General features: G+C 39.2%; 1 protein-coding gene across 12 annotated transcripts in view; it reads left to right on the top strand.

Annotated features, from left to right (window-relative positions):
* The window catches only part of MAST2 (microtubule associated serine/threonine kinase 2), a 232577-nt gene that overhangs the window by 145639 nt on the left and 72104 nt on the right, over positions 1-14834 (top strand). For 11 of the 12 annotated variants that reach the window (XM_012434554.3, XM_012434548.2, XM_012434549.2 and 8 more), the window contains one exon: positions 14159-14250. In XM_012434554.3, the coding sequence (XP_012289977.2) occupies positions 14159-14250 (92 nt within the window). Of the gene's footprint in view, positions 1-899; positions 8869-14158; positions 14251-14834 lie in introns of those variants that run through there. The other variant, XM_012434557.3, reaches the window with a different exon arrangement.

Here is a 14834-nt window from a genome sequence, read left to right on the forward strand (position 1 = left end):
TTGATGTGATCATCTAATAGTTTGTCAGAAGCATCCTAACCAGAGTGATTCCATTTTTAATAAAGGCCAGATAAAGCCAAACCTCCTGGGTTACATTCCCAAGGGGTTGGGCACTGTTGGTCACAAAATGTTTAGGGTTGTGGGAACAAGTTAATGATGCTAACTAACTAAAAGATGCAGAACTTATTAATGTTTTGTACTTTAAGAACAAACAGCATTCTTAGTTTAAGAATAGGTTTTGCTTTAAAGATGATAATGCACTCATGAATTTTTGCTAACATCAGTAGTAACATAGGGAAATAACAGTACTAATAGCCTGTCACAAGCTGCTCACAAGCCTTTGAAATGAAGTACACTATGCTTAACAACCTATATAAGCAAGCACTGTGTTTAACGTAGGGGCATTCCTTTTCTTGAATTCTGAGGATGTCCTACTTTGTAATAGAGAAGTCTCTAATAAATTTAACTATATTCTGTGACATCTTGAATTATTTCCTGCGTGAGATCCAAGAACCTGCTCTCAGGGTCTCAGACAAGACCTCTTTTTCTGGTGACAGTGTTCTTTAAACATGCTACTATAGCTTGGATTTGAACCGTGATTGTATCAACTAAAATGCAGAATAATTACCGCCATCATATTCTCCTACCTAGGTAACATTGCTCCGTTTATTGTACTATTTACATAAGTGTAAGCCACCCACATTTTAAATTTAATTTTTATTTTGTTGAAGAAATTTGTGAATATAATTTCAAAAGTCCGTTAGCTCTTTAAAGTTAATAAAAGAACTTGAAATTCCCTTACCCTATTCCTATCATTCTTCATTTTTTTTAATCGAAACTAACTACTTTAAATTTTTACCTATTTCAGTGTCAAATTATTGCAACTTAATATTATTTCTAATTGAGTCATTGCGCATTAGGATTATATCTGTTTTCTTTTGTGACTTTTTGTTTTCCTGAGGGTAATAATTGTCTCACTTTTGCATTTCTTTATATTCTATGGAGCATCATTTATTCACCCCAAATTTTCTATCCAACTTGCAAAATGTTTTTCAGTATATTACATTAGTTGCTTTAATCTTCTAATCTAATCTTCCTCTTACCATACTCCATCCTTCTAGAAACATTTCTTCTAGAGCCTTCTCATTTTTTCCTTCAACCTAGACTGATTGTTTTCTAGTCCTCTTGCATATTTATTTGCCATCATGGTATTTCCAGTAACTCTCTCTGCTGTGGATTCTGAATTTCATAGATCTGCTTTCCTCTTGGAAGCCTCCTAAGCTTCTGTGCCACTGACTACCTGTGCAAAAATACGTTACTTGAGTTCTCTTCCTCACGTATCTAAGTGTCTTCAGCTGTGGACCTCTGAACACCAAGTATTGAATATACTTGCACCTTTTTGAGTATTTTAAGTGCCTGATAGAACCTTGCAATTACCTGTCATTAAAAAATAACTGTGGGCCAGGTGTGATGGCCCCTGCCTGTAATCCCAGCATTTGGGGAGGCTGAGGCAGGAGGATTACTTGAGCCCAGCAGTTCACAACCAGCCTGGGCAACATAGTGAGACCTTATCTCTGTGAAATAATAAACAAAATTTAGCCAGGTGTGGTGGTGTGCATTTGTATTCCCAGCTACTCAGGAGGCTGTGGTTGGGGGATCACTTAAGCCTAGGAGGTCAAGTCTACAGTGGACCAAGGTTGCACCACTGCAGTCCAGCCTGGATGACAGAGTGAAACCCTATCTCAAAAAGACTGTGTTTCTGATCACGACATGTGACTAATAATGCAAAAGAAATTAAAAAATAAAAAAATTGAGAGTAAAAGAAAAAACAGAATAATAAATAAAAACAACAATAAAAATGACCATGATAGTGATCTATTGAAAGTGGGGGCCTGGTCCTTATGTAGCATCTGTACCCATGGCTGCCTCGTAGAAACTAAACTGTGTTCTAATCTTTTCCACTATGGAAATTTGGGCACAGGCCAGACAGCTAAGCAATTTATTGAGGGAGGAGGTAGAAAAGGATTGTTACTAGCTGGGCACAGTGGCTCATACCTGTAATCCCAGCACTTTGCAAGGCGTATCATGAGGTCAAGAGATTGAGACCATCCTGGCCAACATAGTGAAACTCTGTCTCTACTAAAATACAAAAATTAGCTGGGCATGGTGTCACACACCTGTAGTCCCAGCTACTTGGGAGGCTGAGGCAGGAGAATTGCTTGAACCCAGGAGGCGGAGGTTGCAGTGAGCCAAGATTGCACTACTACACTCCAACCTGGCACCTGGTGACAGAGGGAGACTCTGTCTCAAAAAAAAAAAAAAGATTGTTACTAATACAGGGTTTAATCTGTATTAGTAACAGATTAAAGTTTGTATCAGTACCTCATTAAACTATGTATGTATTGGGTCAACATATAAAGTGATTACAGGACACTTTGTATATCCTTTCAACCACTAGCTCTCAAAGCAACTGGTCTAGAAATGTAACCTGTGAATGGGCTTATAATTTGGAGCTCCCAGAGAAATCCAGAGGCCGTGGGAACTAGTAAAGACAAACCAAATATATCACAACTTCCCAGACAGTGTGTAATCGGGGGCGGCCTATACTAACTAATTCCAAGGCTCATGTTTGGGAGGGCCTCAGTAGTAGAAGTGTACTCTATTCAGAGAAAAAAATCTTAGTCTCATTGGCTGCTTTCCTTTGATTACCAAAAGATGTACTGCTTTAAGAATGTATTATGAAACCATTATATCCCTTTCCTTAATTCCCCAGTCTCTCCCATTCATTAATTCTCCAAATAATAACCATGTGTCAGGCACTGTCCTGGGCACTGGAAATATAGCCTTGCCCAGAATCTGAGGCAGTGCCCAATCTAAGGTTTTTAAATTTTTCTCCTATCTCTTTTACCAGGTTGATTCTATTAGAACTGTGTGAATACCAACTGCAAATAATCAAAGGCAGAATAATCTAATTTTCTTGGTGGTGGGCAAATTTACTAAGGTGTGGTGGAAATTTCTTTCCTCATCTTGAGATTGGGGATGGAGATAGGTTCCCTGCCATGAAGAGAACTTCCTCCTATATCACATAAATTATTCCAGGGGAGGAGATTGTGCTGGCTTATATTTGGTCAATTTCCCCTCTCTCTTTATGTCTTTTCTTTAAAACTCTTGATTCCTTCCAAGTGATCTTGGTCTACTAAATTCATGATATCTTGGGCTTGGCATTTGAGAGGTTTAGACCTGTGTTTGTTTCTTTTCACTGTAAGTTTTAACTGTTGCAGGAACATGTAGCAGAGATGTTTAGATTTGGCTGGTGTAATCTGCTGGGGACTGAATCATGCTTCCTTTCCATTGCTGGTGGTCTCTTCTGATATAATGTAGTCAAAGGATTCAGGATTGTTCAGTGTAGAGATAATTTGTACCTCTTTATTTTTTGTCTGGATCAAGATAGCTCTCTCCCCACCACCCTCCTTTTTGTGGAGAACAGGGTCTCACTATATTGCCCAGGCAGATCTCGAACTCCTGGGCTCAAGCTATCCTCCCACCTCTACCTCCCTAAGAGCTGGGATTACAGGCGTGAGCCACCGCACCAGGCAAGATAGCTCTGTCTTTATTGTGTCCTGATATTGGGCTGGTAGTGGCAATAGTAGTCAAGGTGGTCACAACTAAAGAATTTGGTGGGAACATACCATTTCCTTAGTCTCTATCATAGCAGGCCTGCTCCCCAGTATTTGTGCCTGTGTCAAAGTTTTGCTCCAGTCCATAGGGTACTTATTGCTATCCTCTCAACCCTGAAGTTAGGCCATATAAAATGTGCTTGATTTTTCAGGATACTTGACTTTTAAATCATTTGAGGATGAAGCACCACAACAAGAAAGTCCCAGGGTAAAGAAAATTTAAGTTAGATTAGGCCTTCAAGAAACGTTATTACTTTATCTTTTTTTTTTTTTTTTTTTTTGTTATTACTTTATCTTAAGGAAAGCTATGTAGCATTTCTTTGCCTCCGGTTCCGTGTTCAAATAAAGGGGATAATAATAGTCCCAACTTCATAGGGCATGAGATACTATATGTAATGGTTTAAACCAGGGTTGTTATAGTTTTACCAACCAATCTTTTGGCTTCCCTGTGCCATATTGGAAGAAGAATTGTCTTGGGCCACACATAAAATACACTAATGATAGCTGATGAACTTAAAAAAAAACAAAACAAAACACAAAACACCTCATAATGTTTTAAGAAAGTTTGCAAATTTGTATTGAGCCTCATTCAAAGCTGTCCTGGACAGCATGTGGCCTATGGGCTGCCAGTTGGACAAATTAGCTTTAAACCAAGCCCGATTAGCTCTTAGTAATTGTTAGGTATTATCATTATTGTTTTAAATACATAGCTAATTTTACCAGAACATAAGAAAACCCTGAGGGACCAGAATCAAAGGGACCCAAAACAACACCTAATCAATGGGAGTAGAAGTCCTAGCCAGAGCAGTCAGGCAAGAGAAAGAAATAAAGGGTACCAAATAGAAAGAGAGGAAGTTAAACTACCCCTGTTTGCAGATGACATGATTCTATATGTAGAAAACCCCATAGTCTCTGCCCAAAAGCTTCTTCAGCTGATAACTTCAGCAAAGTTTAAGGATACAAAATCAATTGCTAGCAGAAAGCACTAACATTCCTATCCACCAACAGCAGCCAGGCTGAGAGCCATATCAGGAAGGCAATCCCATTCACAATTGCCACAGAATAATAAAATATCTAGAAATACAGCTAACCAGGGAGGTGAAAGATCTTTAAATTGTGAGTTACAAAACACTGCTCAAAGAAATCACAGGAGACACAAACAAATGGAAAAACATACCATGCTCATGGATAGGAAGAATCAATATCATTAAAATGGCCATACTGCCTGAAGCAATTTATAGATTTAATGCTATTACTATGAAACTTCCAAGAATATTCTTCACAGAACTAGAAAAAACTATTTTAAAAATCATATAAAGCCAAAAAAGAGCCAAATAGCCAAGGCAATCCTAAGCAAAAAGAACAAAGCTGGAGGCATCATGTTGCCTGACTTCAAACTGTACTACAGGGCTACAGTAACCAAAACAATATGGTACTGGTACAAAAACAGGGACATAAACCAATAGAACAGAATAGAGAGCCCAGAAATAAGGCCACACACCCATGACCACCTGAGCTTTGACAAACCTGACAAAAACAAGCAATGGAGAAAAGACTCCCTATTCAATAAATGGTGCTGGGATAACTGACTAGCCATATGCAGAAGACTGAAGCTACATAGTACCCCCTCCTTTACACCATATACAAAAATCAACTCAAGATGGATTAAAAACTTAAATGTAAAACTGTGAAAACCCTGGAAGGCAACCTAAGCAGTACCATCCTGGATACACGAATGGGCAAATATTTTATGACAGAGACAGTAAAAGCAATTGCAACAGAAGCAAGATCTAATTAAACTTAAGGGCTTTTGCACAACAAAAGAAACTGTCAACAGAGTAAACAGACAAACTACAGAATGGGAGAAAATATTTGCGGACTGCATCTGATGAAGGCCTAATATCTAGCATCTGTAAGGAACTTAAACAAATTTACAAGAGAAAAACAACCCCACTACAAAGTGGGCAAAGGACATGAACAGACACTTTTCAAAAGAAGACATATGTGCGACCAACAAGCATATGAAAAAAAGCTCAATATCACTGAGCATTAGAGAACTGCAAATCAAAACCGCAATGAGATATCATCTCACACCAGGCAGAATGGCTGTTCTTAAAAATTAAAAAAATAACAGGTGCTGGCAAGGTTGTGGAGGGAAGGGGAACACTTATACACTGTTGGTGGGAGTGTAAATTAGTTCAACTATTGTGGAAAACAGTATGGGGATTACTCAAAGAGCTAAAAGCAGAACAACCATTTCACTGAGCAGTTCCATTACTAAGTATATACTCAGAGGACTATAAATCATTCTGCCATAAAGACACATGCATATGAATGTTTATTACAGCACTGTTCACATTAGCAAAGCCATGAATCAACCTAAATGCCCATTCATGATAGATTGGATAAAGAAAATGTGGTACATATATACCATGGAATACTATGCAGCCATAAAAAAGAACAAGATCATGTCATTGCGAGAACATGGGTGGAGCTGGAGGCTATGATCCTAAGTAAGCTAACACAGAAACTTTTATTTTAAAGAAATAAAAACCAAATATTGCGTTTTCTCACGTATAAGTGGGAGCTGAATGAAGATAATTCATGAACACAAAGAAAGTAAAACAACAGAGAGTTCTACTTGTGGGTGGAGAAAGGGAGGAGGGAGAAGAGTAGAAAAAGTAACTATTGTGTACTAGGCCTAATACCTGGGTGATGAGACAACCTATACAACAAACCCCTGTGTCACAAGTTTACCTATATATCCTTCACATGTACCCCTGAACCTAAAAAAAATAATAATAATAATAATTATGGGAGCAGGCTTTGAAGCTTCCAAAAATGGGGTCAGGGAAGAGATGTGCAAGTCTCGATAACCTTGAGGGGGAAAAAGAAGAGTTCTTGGTTTGCTTAGAGTGAGCAATTAGAATTGAGACTCCTTACATACAATTAGGACCCTCAAAAGGCTTCACCCTCAGTGCAGGAATGGACTAGGAAAACCACTGGCATGTACAGATAAAAAGTACTTTCTTTGTCTCATCTGGATTTTAAATAGGACTTTTAATAAAGAAAAGATATCTCCCTAGAAAATTTCTACCTGTAAGCCTTCACTTACCTGAAATTTGGGGTTGGGGCCCATCCTCTTTGTGTGGTCTAGAAGCTGGTTCTGGGCTGGTAATAACTGTGGCTCATCTCTCAGAAACAAACAACACTTCCTTTAAGTGACATACCCTCAAATGAGGTAGCATAGGATTTTCACAAATAAAGTTTCACTGAAGGTAAATTTATAGTACAAAATTACAAACCAACCAACCAATCTGTCTTAAGTGAAAATCAATAGATAAACAATTTGGAACTTCAGAAAGTAGGATTAGAGGCTGGACGCAGTGGCTCACAACTTTCTTCTTAATAGTTTGGATGGCTGAGATGAGTGAATTGCTCATCTCAGGAATTTGAAACCAGCCTGGGCAACATGGCAAAACCCTGTCTCTACAAAAAATACAAATATTAGCTGAGTGTGGTGGCTCATGCTTGTAATCCCAGCACTTTAGGAGGCTGAGGTGGGAGGATCGCTTGAGCCTGGGATACTTCTTAGAGCTTACTCTAGAAGAGAAGAATCAGACAATAAACATAATTTATGTAGTAGGTTAGAAGGTGACAGATGCTATAAAAAAAGGTAGAGCAAAGGCCATTCTGGAAAACAGAAAATTGGGAAGGTGGCATTTGAATAAAGTCTTGAAGGAGTGAGGGATTTTTGCCATTGTGTGGTTGAAGGAAGGACATTTCAAGTAAAAGGAACACTGGTCGTAGTTGCTAGAAGTGTCTATGTAAAATTAGCAGCCTGTAGAAGGTTGTGAGCAGAGGAATGAAATAATCAGATGTGTGCTTTAAAAAGAATCACTGTGGTTTGCTTATGTTAAAAACAGCTTAGGGTAGAAGACAAGAGTAAACCAGAGAGACTAGTTAGGAGAGTATTGAAATAATCTAGGCAAGCAATAAATAATGTATCAATAATAATAATATAATGGATGGCCAGGTGCGATGGCTCACGTCTGTAATCCCAGCACTTTGGGAGGCCGAAGAGGGTGGATCATGAGGTCAGGAGTTCAAGACCAGCATGACCAACATGGTGAAACCCTGTCTCTAGTAAAAATACAAAAATTAGCTGGGCGTAGTGGCATGTACCTGTGATCCCAGCTATTCAGGAGGCTGAGGCAGGAGAATAGCTTAAACCAGGGAGGCAGAGATAGCAGTGAGCCAAGATCATGCCACTGCACTGCAGCGTGGGCAACAGAGCGAGACTTTCTCTCTCTCTCTCTCTCTCTCTCTCTCTCTCTCTCTATACATATATATATATATATAGTCGGATAAGTAATAATATCTCCCTTTATTGGGGAGAGAATATGTATTTTTCTCCCACTTTTACTTCCTCATTTTAATCAGGACATCATCTTGGTTGTTACTCTGAAATATTATAGCATCTGGAAATGCTTGACTGTAACCAGCTCCACATTCTTCTTTATATTGTTTATACTTATTGAGACAAAGTGATCTTTTCCTCATTCTAAATTCTAAGAGGTGTCTGCCAAGTACTATCCAGTCACGGAGTGCTCGAGTTCCTAGGAGCAGCTATTACTCTGGGATTTGGAGATTGGAGAGGCCTAAGGGATCTGCAGCCAGGCATCCTATTCCACACACTTTGTTGCTTCACACTGAGAATCAGGCTTCCTAAGTAAATTTACAGCAGCTCTTGCAGGGGTCAGATTTTCTGAGTGCCTGCTAGTTGCCGGAGGGAGGGGTTTTTGAAGGCTAGAAACAAGCTACTACTCTCCAAATATGGTTGCAATTCATCATTGTCACAGAGAATGCACAGTGTGCCTTAGCCCTTATTCACTGTTCACTGAGGTGACCATGGTGAGGTATGTAAGAAAATGCCAAGTCTCACTCTGAGTAACCAAGTGACTGGGATGATTTAACACCAGTCTTTGCATGAGGTAACTCAGGGGGCTTCCAGGCTACCCCGCATTAGCTAAGAAGCGTACCTGACTGCGCAAAAGCTAATACTTCATCTTATTGGAATAAAAGAATTAAGACTTGCCCTTTATCTTCTTAGGATCCTGGGGAAATGGCCAGAGCCTGTTGAAATGGAAAAATTATCCAGTTCCTTGTTGTGGATCTCAGCTGAGTCATGGTATCTGTAGCAGAGTGTCTGACCTTTTTTCCCTCTGGCAGCTGTTAAAGATTTGCCAAGTGAGATTATGTGTACCTTTATAAAAAGTCATGTGGCCTAGAAGATCTTTAGTGTTTTGGCTTTTATTTTAAATTTTAAATAAGGTTAAGGCAAATGAAGATGGAATTATCTGTCCCTGAATTTTCAAGACATTTTCACTTTCATACTCAAGGATTTAGATAGAACAGTTTGATTTACCTTACATAGGCCAGGTTTATATATATCCTTTTTATTTTAATCCTTGTAACAAATCATACTCATTCATTTAACAAATATTTATTGAGAGCCTACTGTCTGCCAGGCAGTGTACTAGGTATTGAGGAATGCAGCAGTACACAAAGTATAAAAGCCCTTGCTCTCATACAGCTTAATTTCTGATGAGAAGGCAACAAAATGAATGTGCAAAATATATATATAGTCACATATATATTGGGGATTAGTTCCAGGACCCACACAGTTACCAAAATCTGCAGATGACCAAGTCTCTTTTATAAAATAGCATACATAATATTGACATGTAATCTACATGCATCTTCCTGTATACTGTTAAGTCATCTCTAGATTATTTATAATATCTAATACAAAGCAAATCCAGGCAAATAGCTGTTATACTGTATTTTAAAAATTTGTATTATTTAAAAGTTTTAAAATATGTCTTCCATCCATAGTTGGTTGAATCCATGGATGTAGAACCCACAGATACAGAGTGCTGACTGTAGTATGTTAGATGATGATAAGTGCTAGGAGAAAAATATATCAACTAAGGGGGATAGAAGTTTGGGAGGGGTTGCAGTGATCCGGGGAAAATTCACTGAGAAGATTGTACTTGAGCAAAGACCTGAAGGAGGGGGAGAGCAAGCCTTGAGGTAATCTGGGAGAAACATGGGCAAAGGAAATATCAATTGTAAAGGCCCTGAGATGGGTGGCATGCTTGGCATTTCTAAGAAAGGCGAGGAGGCCTGTGTGACTGGAGAGTGAGTAGGAGGGAGAGAGGTCATGGAGAATCCACCATACAATGCCTTTTAGGCCATTATCAGAACTGGCTTTTTTCCTCAGTGAGACAAGGAGGATTTTAAGTGAAAGAGTGGCATGATATTGCTTACATTTTAAAATTTTGGGGGGCCGGGCATGGTGGCTCACGCCTGTAATCCCAGCACTTTGGGAGGCCGAGGCGGGTGGATCACGTGGTCAAGAGTTCGAGACCATCCTGGTCAACATGGTGAAACCCCGTCTCTACTAAAAAAAAAAAAAAAATACAAAAAATTAGCTGGGCATGGTGGTGCATGCCTGTAATCCCAGCTACTCAGGAGGCTGAGGCAGGAGAATTGCCTGAACCCAGGAGGCGGAGGTTGCGGTGAGCCGAGATCGCGCCATTGCACTCCAGCCTGGGTAACGAGCGAAACTCCGTCTCAAGAAAAAAAGAAAAAAAAAAAAATTTTTTTTGTATGGTTTTATTGAGGTATGATTGGAATATAATAGACTGTGATAATGAACAGAAGATAATGAACAGATCTGTAACTCTCAGAAGTTTCCTCATGACTATCTATAATCCATTCCTTGCTTCTTATTGGGCAACTATTAATCTGCAGTCTGTCACTATAGATTAGTTAGCATTTTCTAAAATTTTACATAAACAGAATTGGATCAACTAAACAATTTGTCTTTGTGAGTCCTACCAATGAAATTTCTTAATTGTGGTTGGTCAAATTCAAATTTTATTTTATATTTTATTTTACTTTATTTTTTTGAGATGGTGTCTTACTCTGTCACTTAGGCTAGAGTGCAGTGGTGCGATCTCAGCTCACTGCAACTTCCGCCTCCCAGGTTCAAGCGATTCTCCTGCCTCAGCCTCCTGAGTAGCTGGGATTACAGGTTTGCACCACCATGCCCAGCTAATTTTTGTATTTTTAGTAGGGACGGGGTTTCACCATGTTGGTCAGGCTGGTCTCGAACTCCTGACCTCATGATCCACCCACCTCGGCCTCCCAAAGTGCTGGGATTACAGGCGTGAGCCACCATGCCCGACCTCAAATTTTATTTGTTTAGTGGTTCTACTTTTGAGAAAATTTGTATTTCACTTCTCCTAATGGATAGATGTTTATTTCAAGATACATTGCAACCTATTGTCAACACTTCAAACCTGCCAATCATTGACTCCTTGAAGCAGTGTAATTTGTTATCTGTGCCTCCTAAATATTCCTCATATCACCAGCCCTTACTGTGGGTGGTAATTTGTTCACTGCAGTTGCCAATCAGCATGCGTCTCTCTTTGAAAGGAATATTTTTTCACAGAATCCAACATTTTCCTGAGTATGTGGCTTCATCTTCCCTTGTTATGGTCTGTGGAAGTCACACAGAGAGCAACTACTGCTGTTGTTGGAATTTCAGTCCATACTATGGTCAGTGTCTTCAATTTCTGTCACAAGTATCCAAGCATTACTTTGAACTACCTCTGATACAGCTTAGTGGTTTAGGTCATTACTTGCAAATCAGTGAGTCCTGTTTTACCCATGAAATCAAGTATCATTGTAGCCATGCTCTGGGGAGAGAAATAGTGGGCTTTTGGTATGGTGGATACACTCATCAGCCAGCTATTGGTTATTTGGAAATTGTTGGTGACTGTTCTGCCCAAACCCTGCCACCTATTTTGCAATGTCTAGTTGAGCACAGTTCATACCACATCTTGGCATACATACCCAAAACATCTAATGTTTTTGAAATAAATGCAAAGCAAAGTGCAAGACCATGAAGGAATTCATCGTAATATGTTGGACTCATATTTGGTTAAATTTATGTGGTGTGATTGATTTGGAAATAATGTTTTTAATTCCCTTTTAATGCATGTGTCAGAACAATTTCCTGTTAAGTAACAACATTATGTTTAACTTTTGATTTTAGTATATTTTAGTTTAAATATCCAGGGACAAATTTTTTGATTGAATACATCTGAGAGGCAAATTGTTCAACTCATGCATGAAATCATACAATGTACTCTTTTTTTTTGTCTGGCATCTTGCTTTCAGCATAATTATTTTTGAGATTCATCCACTGTGTAAATCAATTGTTCATTCCTTGTTATTGCTGAGTAGAATTCCATTGTATGGATATACATTGATTTACTTGTCATTCATCTGTCGGTGTATATTTTAGGTGGTTTGCAGTTTCGGTCTTTCACAAATAATTAACAATATAGTTGGATCCTGCTATTTTATCCAGTCTGACAGTCTCTGCTGAATTGGCTGTTTATTTAGAACATTTATATTTAATATGATTATTAGTGTGATTGGGTTTTAATCTGTCATTTGTTTCCTAATTGGCCTAACTGTACTTGTTCTTTCTTCTTTTTCTGGCACAGTCATTGGCCTTGACCTCCCGTAGTCAAGCAGTCGTCCTGCCTCAGTCATCCAAGTATCTAGGACTATAGGCACGTGCCACCATGCCCAGCTAATTTTTAAAATTTTTATTTTCTGTACAGATTCGAGGAAGGAAAAGGGGTATTGGAGGTTTGAGGAGAAGATGTGACTTAGTTGTCTTGGAGAGTGAGCAAGCACATTACTCTGGTAAATGTACTAAGATGGTCAGGCAGTAATGAGGACCCACTTGATGTTTGTCACTGTAAATATAAAGATACATCAGCCAGCATGATTCTGGGTTTTTCTTCAGTCACTCTAAGTTCCCAGATGCAGTTGCAAAATAGATGGAAAGTGTTTGTAAAGAGTTGGGATTTCTCTTTGGAGAGACTTTGGTGTCCTTGAGAGGTAGCAATGTTTCACTTGGAGCTAGAATTTAAAGCAGACATTCAGAAAAGAAGTTGGAGATATAGGCAGTTTGCTGATGACATAATGAGTTCAAGGAGGTGAAGTACAAGCTTTTCTCAAAGGTTCAGAGTAGTGAGAGACTGTCAAGTTAGAGAGTGGGTGGCTGAGCATTCCATGGTGACTGAGGTAGTTAGGGGCATGGGCATGATTGGATTCCTCCTGATGGTTTCTTAGGGGAAGATGGTTATCATTTCTAAGGATAATCTCTTTCTAGAGATTGATCTCAGTCCTTCTATCGGCCCTACAGAGTCTAGCTGTGGCCTTCCCCATTGCTTCTATAACCTACTTATTTTTCTGTCATTCTCCCCTCCTGTTATCCACTCTTGACTTCTTTGCCATTTCTTGAACATCCCAAATTTGTTCTTGTCTCAGTGCTTTTACTTTTCTCCCTGCCTCTCAGCTCTACTTTTGTCTGAGTCCCTCATATCATTCAGCTCTCTCATCAGATTTCACTTCCCTAATCTGTACTCCCACACCAGGCTCTTATTTGTTTTCTCCTCTCTCTCTCTCTATCTCCCTCTTTCCCTCTCTGTCTTTCTCTCCCTCTCTCCTCTCTCTTCTCTCCTCTCTCTCTTCCTCTTCGTTTTCCTTTTCCCACAGCACTGCTCACTTCAGTTATGAGGACAGAGACTGTTCTTTTGTTTCCCTGCTGCTTCTCTCCTAAAACACTGCCTAGTGCAAAGTAGGTGTTCAATAAATATTTGGATGGATATAAATGGCAACAGAATGAGACCCCATCTCAAAAAGAAAATGATAAATATAAACTTCCCTAATGCCTTTAAAAGATAGACTTTCAAATAAATTATACTGACTTTTCAGTAATAGATGTTACATGAAATGGCTTTTCATCATCATCTGGTTGTCTCCAACCAGAAGAAAAAGCCTCAGCATTAACATGTAATGGAAAGCATGGAAATCCAGTTTTATAGAAGAAACCCGGGCCTGTTCTGACATTCATTCTGAAATGAGAATATTACTTAATTCACAGACTGAACAGTTCTAAAAATAATAATTTCATAAATTAAGTCAATATTCTCAGGGGATTCGTAGACAATATGAGAATATTTTGATTTGTGTTTTTTATTTTGTAAATCAATTTGCAGTGGTCATTCTTCATGAGATACTGTTTAGAACATGATTGTTGTACATAGGGAGCTCCTTGTGTTTGCCTGGGAAGCAAAACTAAACATTGGAAAAGCACGATGACAATACAAGATGAAAGTCAAGGCAGTGCCAAAAGTTATTCCAAGGTGGAACACAGTGGTTTATGGAATCTAACTGGTGCTGAGTGTAACTGCTGACCCAGTTCAGGTTAAAGAAGTATACTGTGCAGCTCATGGAATGGTGTCACTCTTTTGTTCCTTAAGGGCCACTCAAGGTCTCTGGGCCCATGGTGTGGCCCTATTATAACTCACATTTTGTTTTCATTGCAGTTGTCGGACAAGTAACCGCAAGAGCTTGATTGTGACCTCTAGTACATCACCTACACTACCACGGCCACACTCACCACTCCATGGCCACACAGGTGAGTGCTTGAAGGTTAAGAAAGGTTGAATGAAAGAGTGGCTGCAGATGCCTGATTTCTTTTCTACTTCTCACGTTTTGCAGTTAAGTATATTACATTGTCACTTTACTTGGCTGACTGAAGCATACATAGCTCATGGATTTGCTTTCTGTACGAGAATGAGTTAGCCAGCTTTTGACTCTTAGTTGTTTCTTACCTTGTTGTCTCAACATTCCTGTTAGTCTTGTATATATCTTGGAGCCAGCTATGGGTCCTGGGTTTATGGCCTCTGTTGTAGTGTGTTACAGCTCCATTCATCTTGGGCCATTTGGTGAGGGGTCCATTAATATTTTGTCCTACCATGCCCAAGGATTAGGGCTTACAGAGAGGGTTTTTTGTCTCATGGGACTCTTGTTAACCTTTCCCCTCTTAGATTAGGAGATAACAAAAGCAAGAGGAGTGTTTGTTTGTTTTTAAATAGAAATGAAGTCTCTCTATGTTGCCCAAGCTGGTCTTGAAATCCTAGGCTTAAGTGATCCTCCCACCTTGACCTCTAGAGTACTGGGATTATACGTGTGAGGCACCACACCCAGCTTGGAGTATTT

The sequence above is a fragment of the Aotus nancymaae genome, unplaced genomic scaffold (assembly GCF_030222135.1).
Source record: "Aotus nancymaae isolate 86718 unplaced genomic scaffold, 86718_ANA_hifiasm-v0.15.2.pri h1tg000007l, whole genome shotgun sequence".
In the NCBI taxonomy this organism is placed as follows: domain Eukaryota; kingdom Metazoa; phylum Chordata; class Mammalia; order Primates; family Aotidae; genus Aotus; species Aotus nancymaae.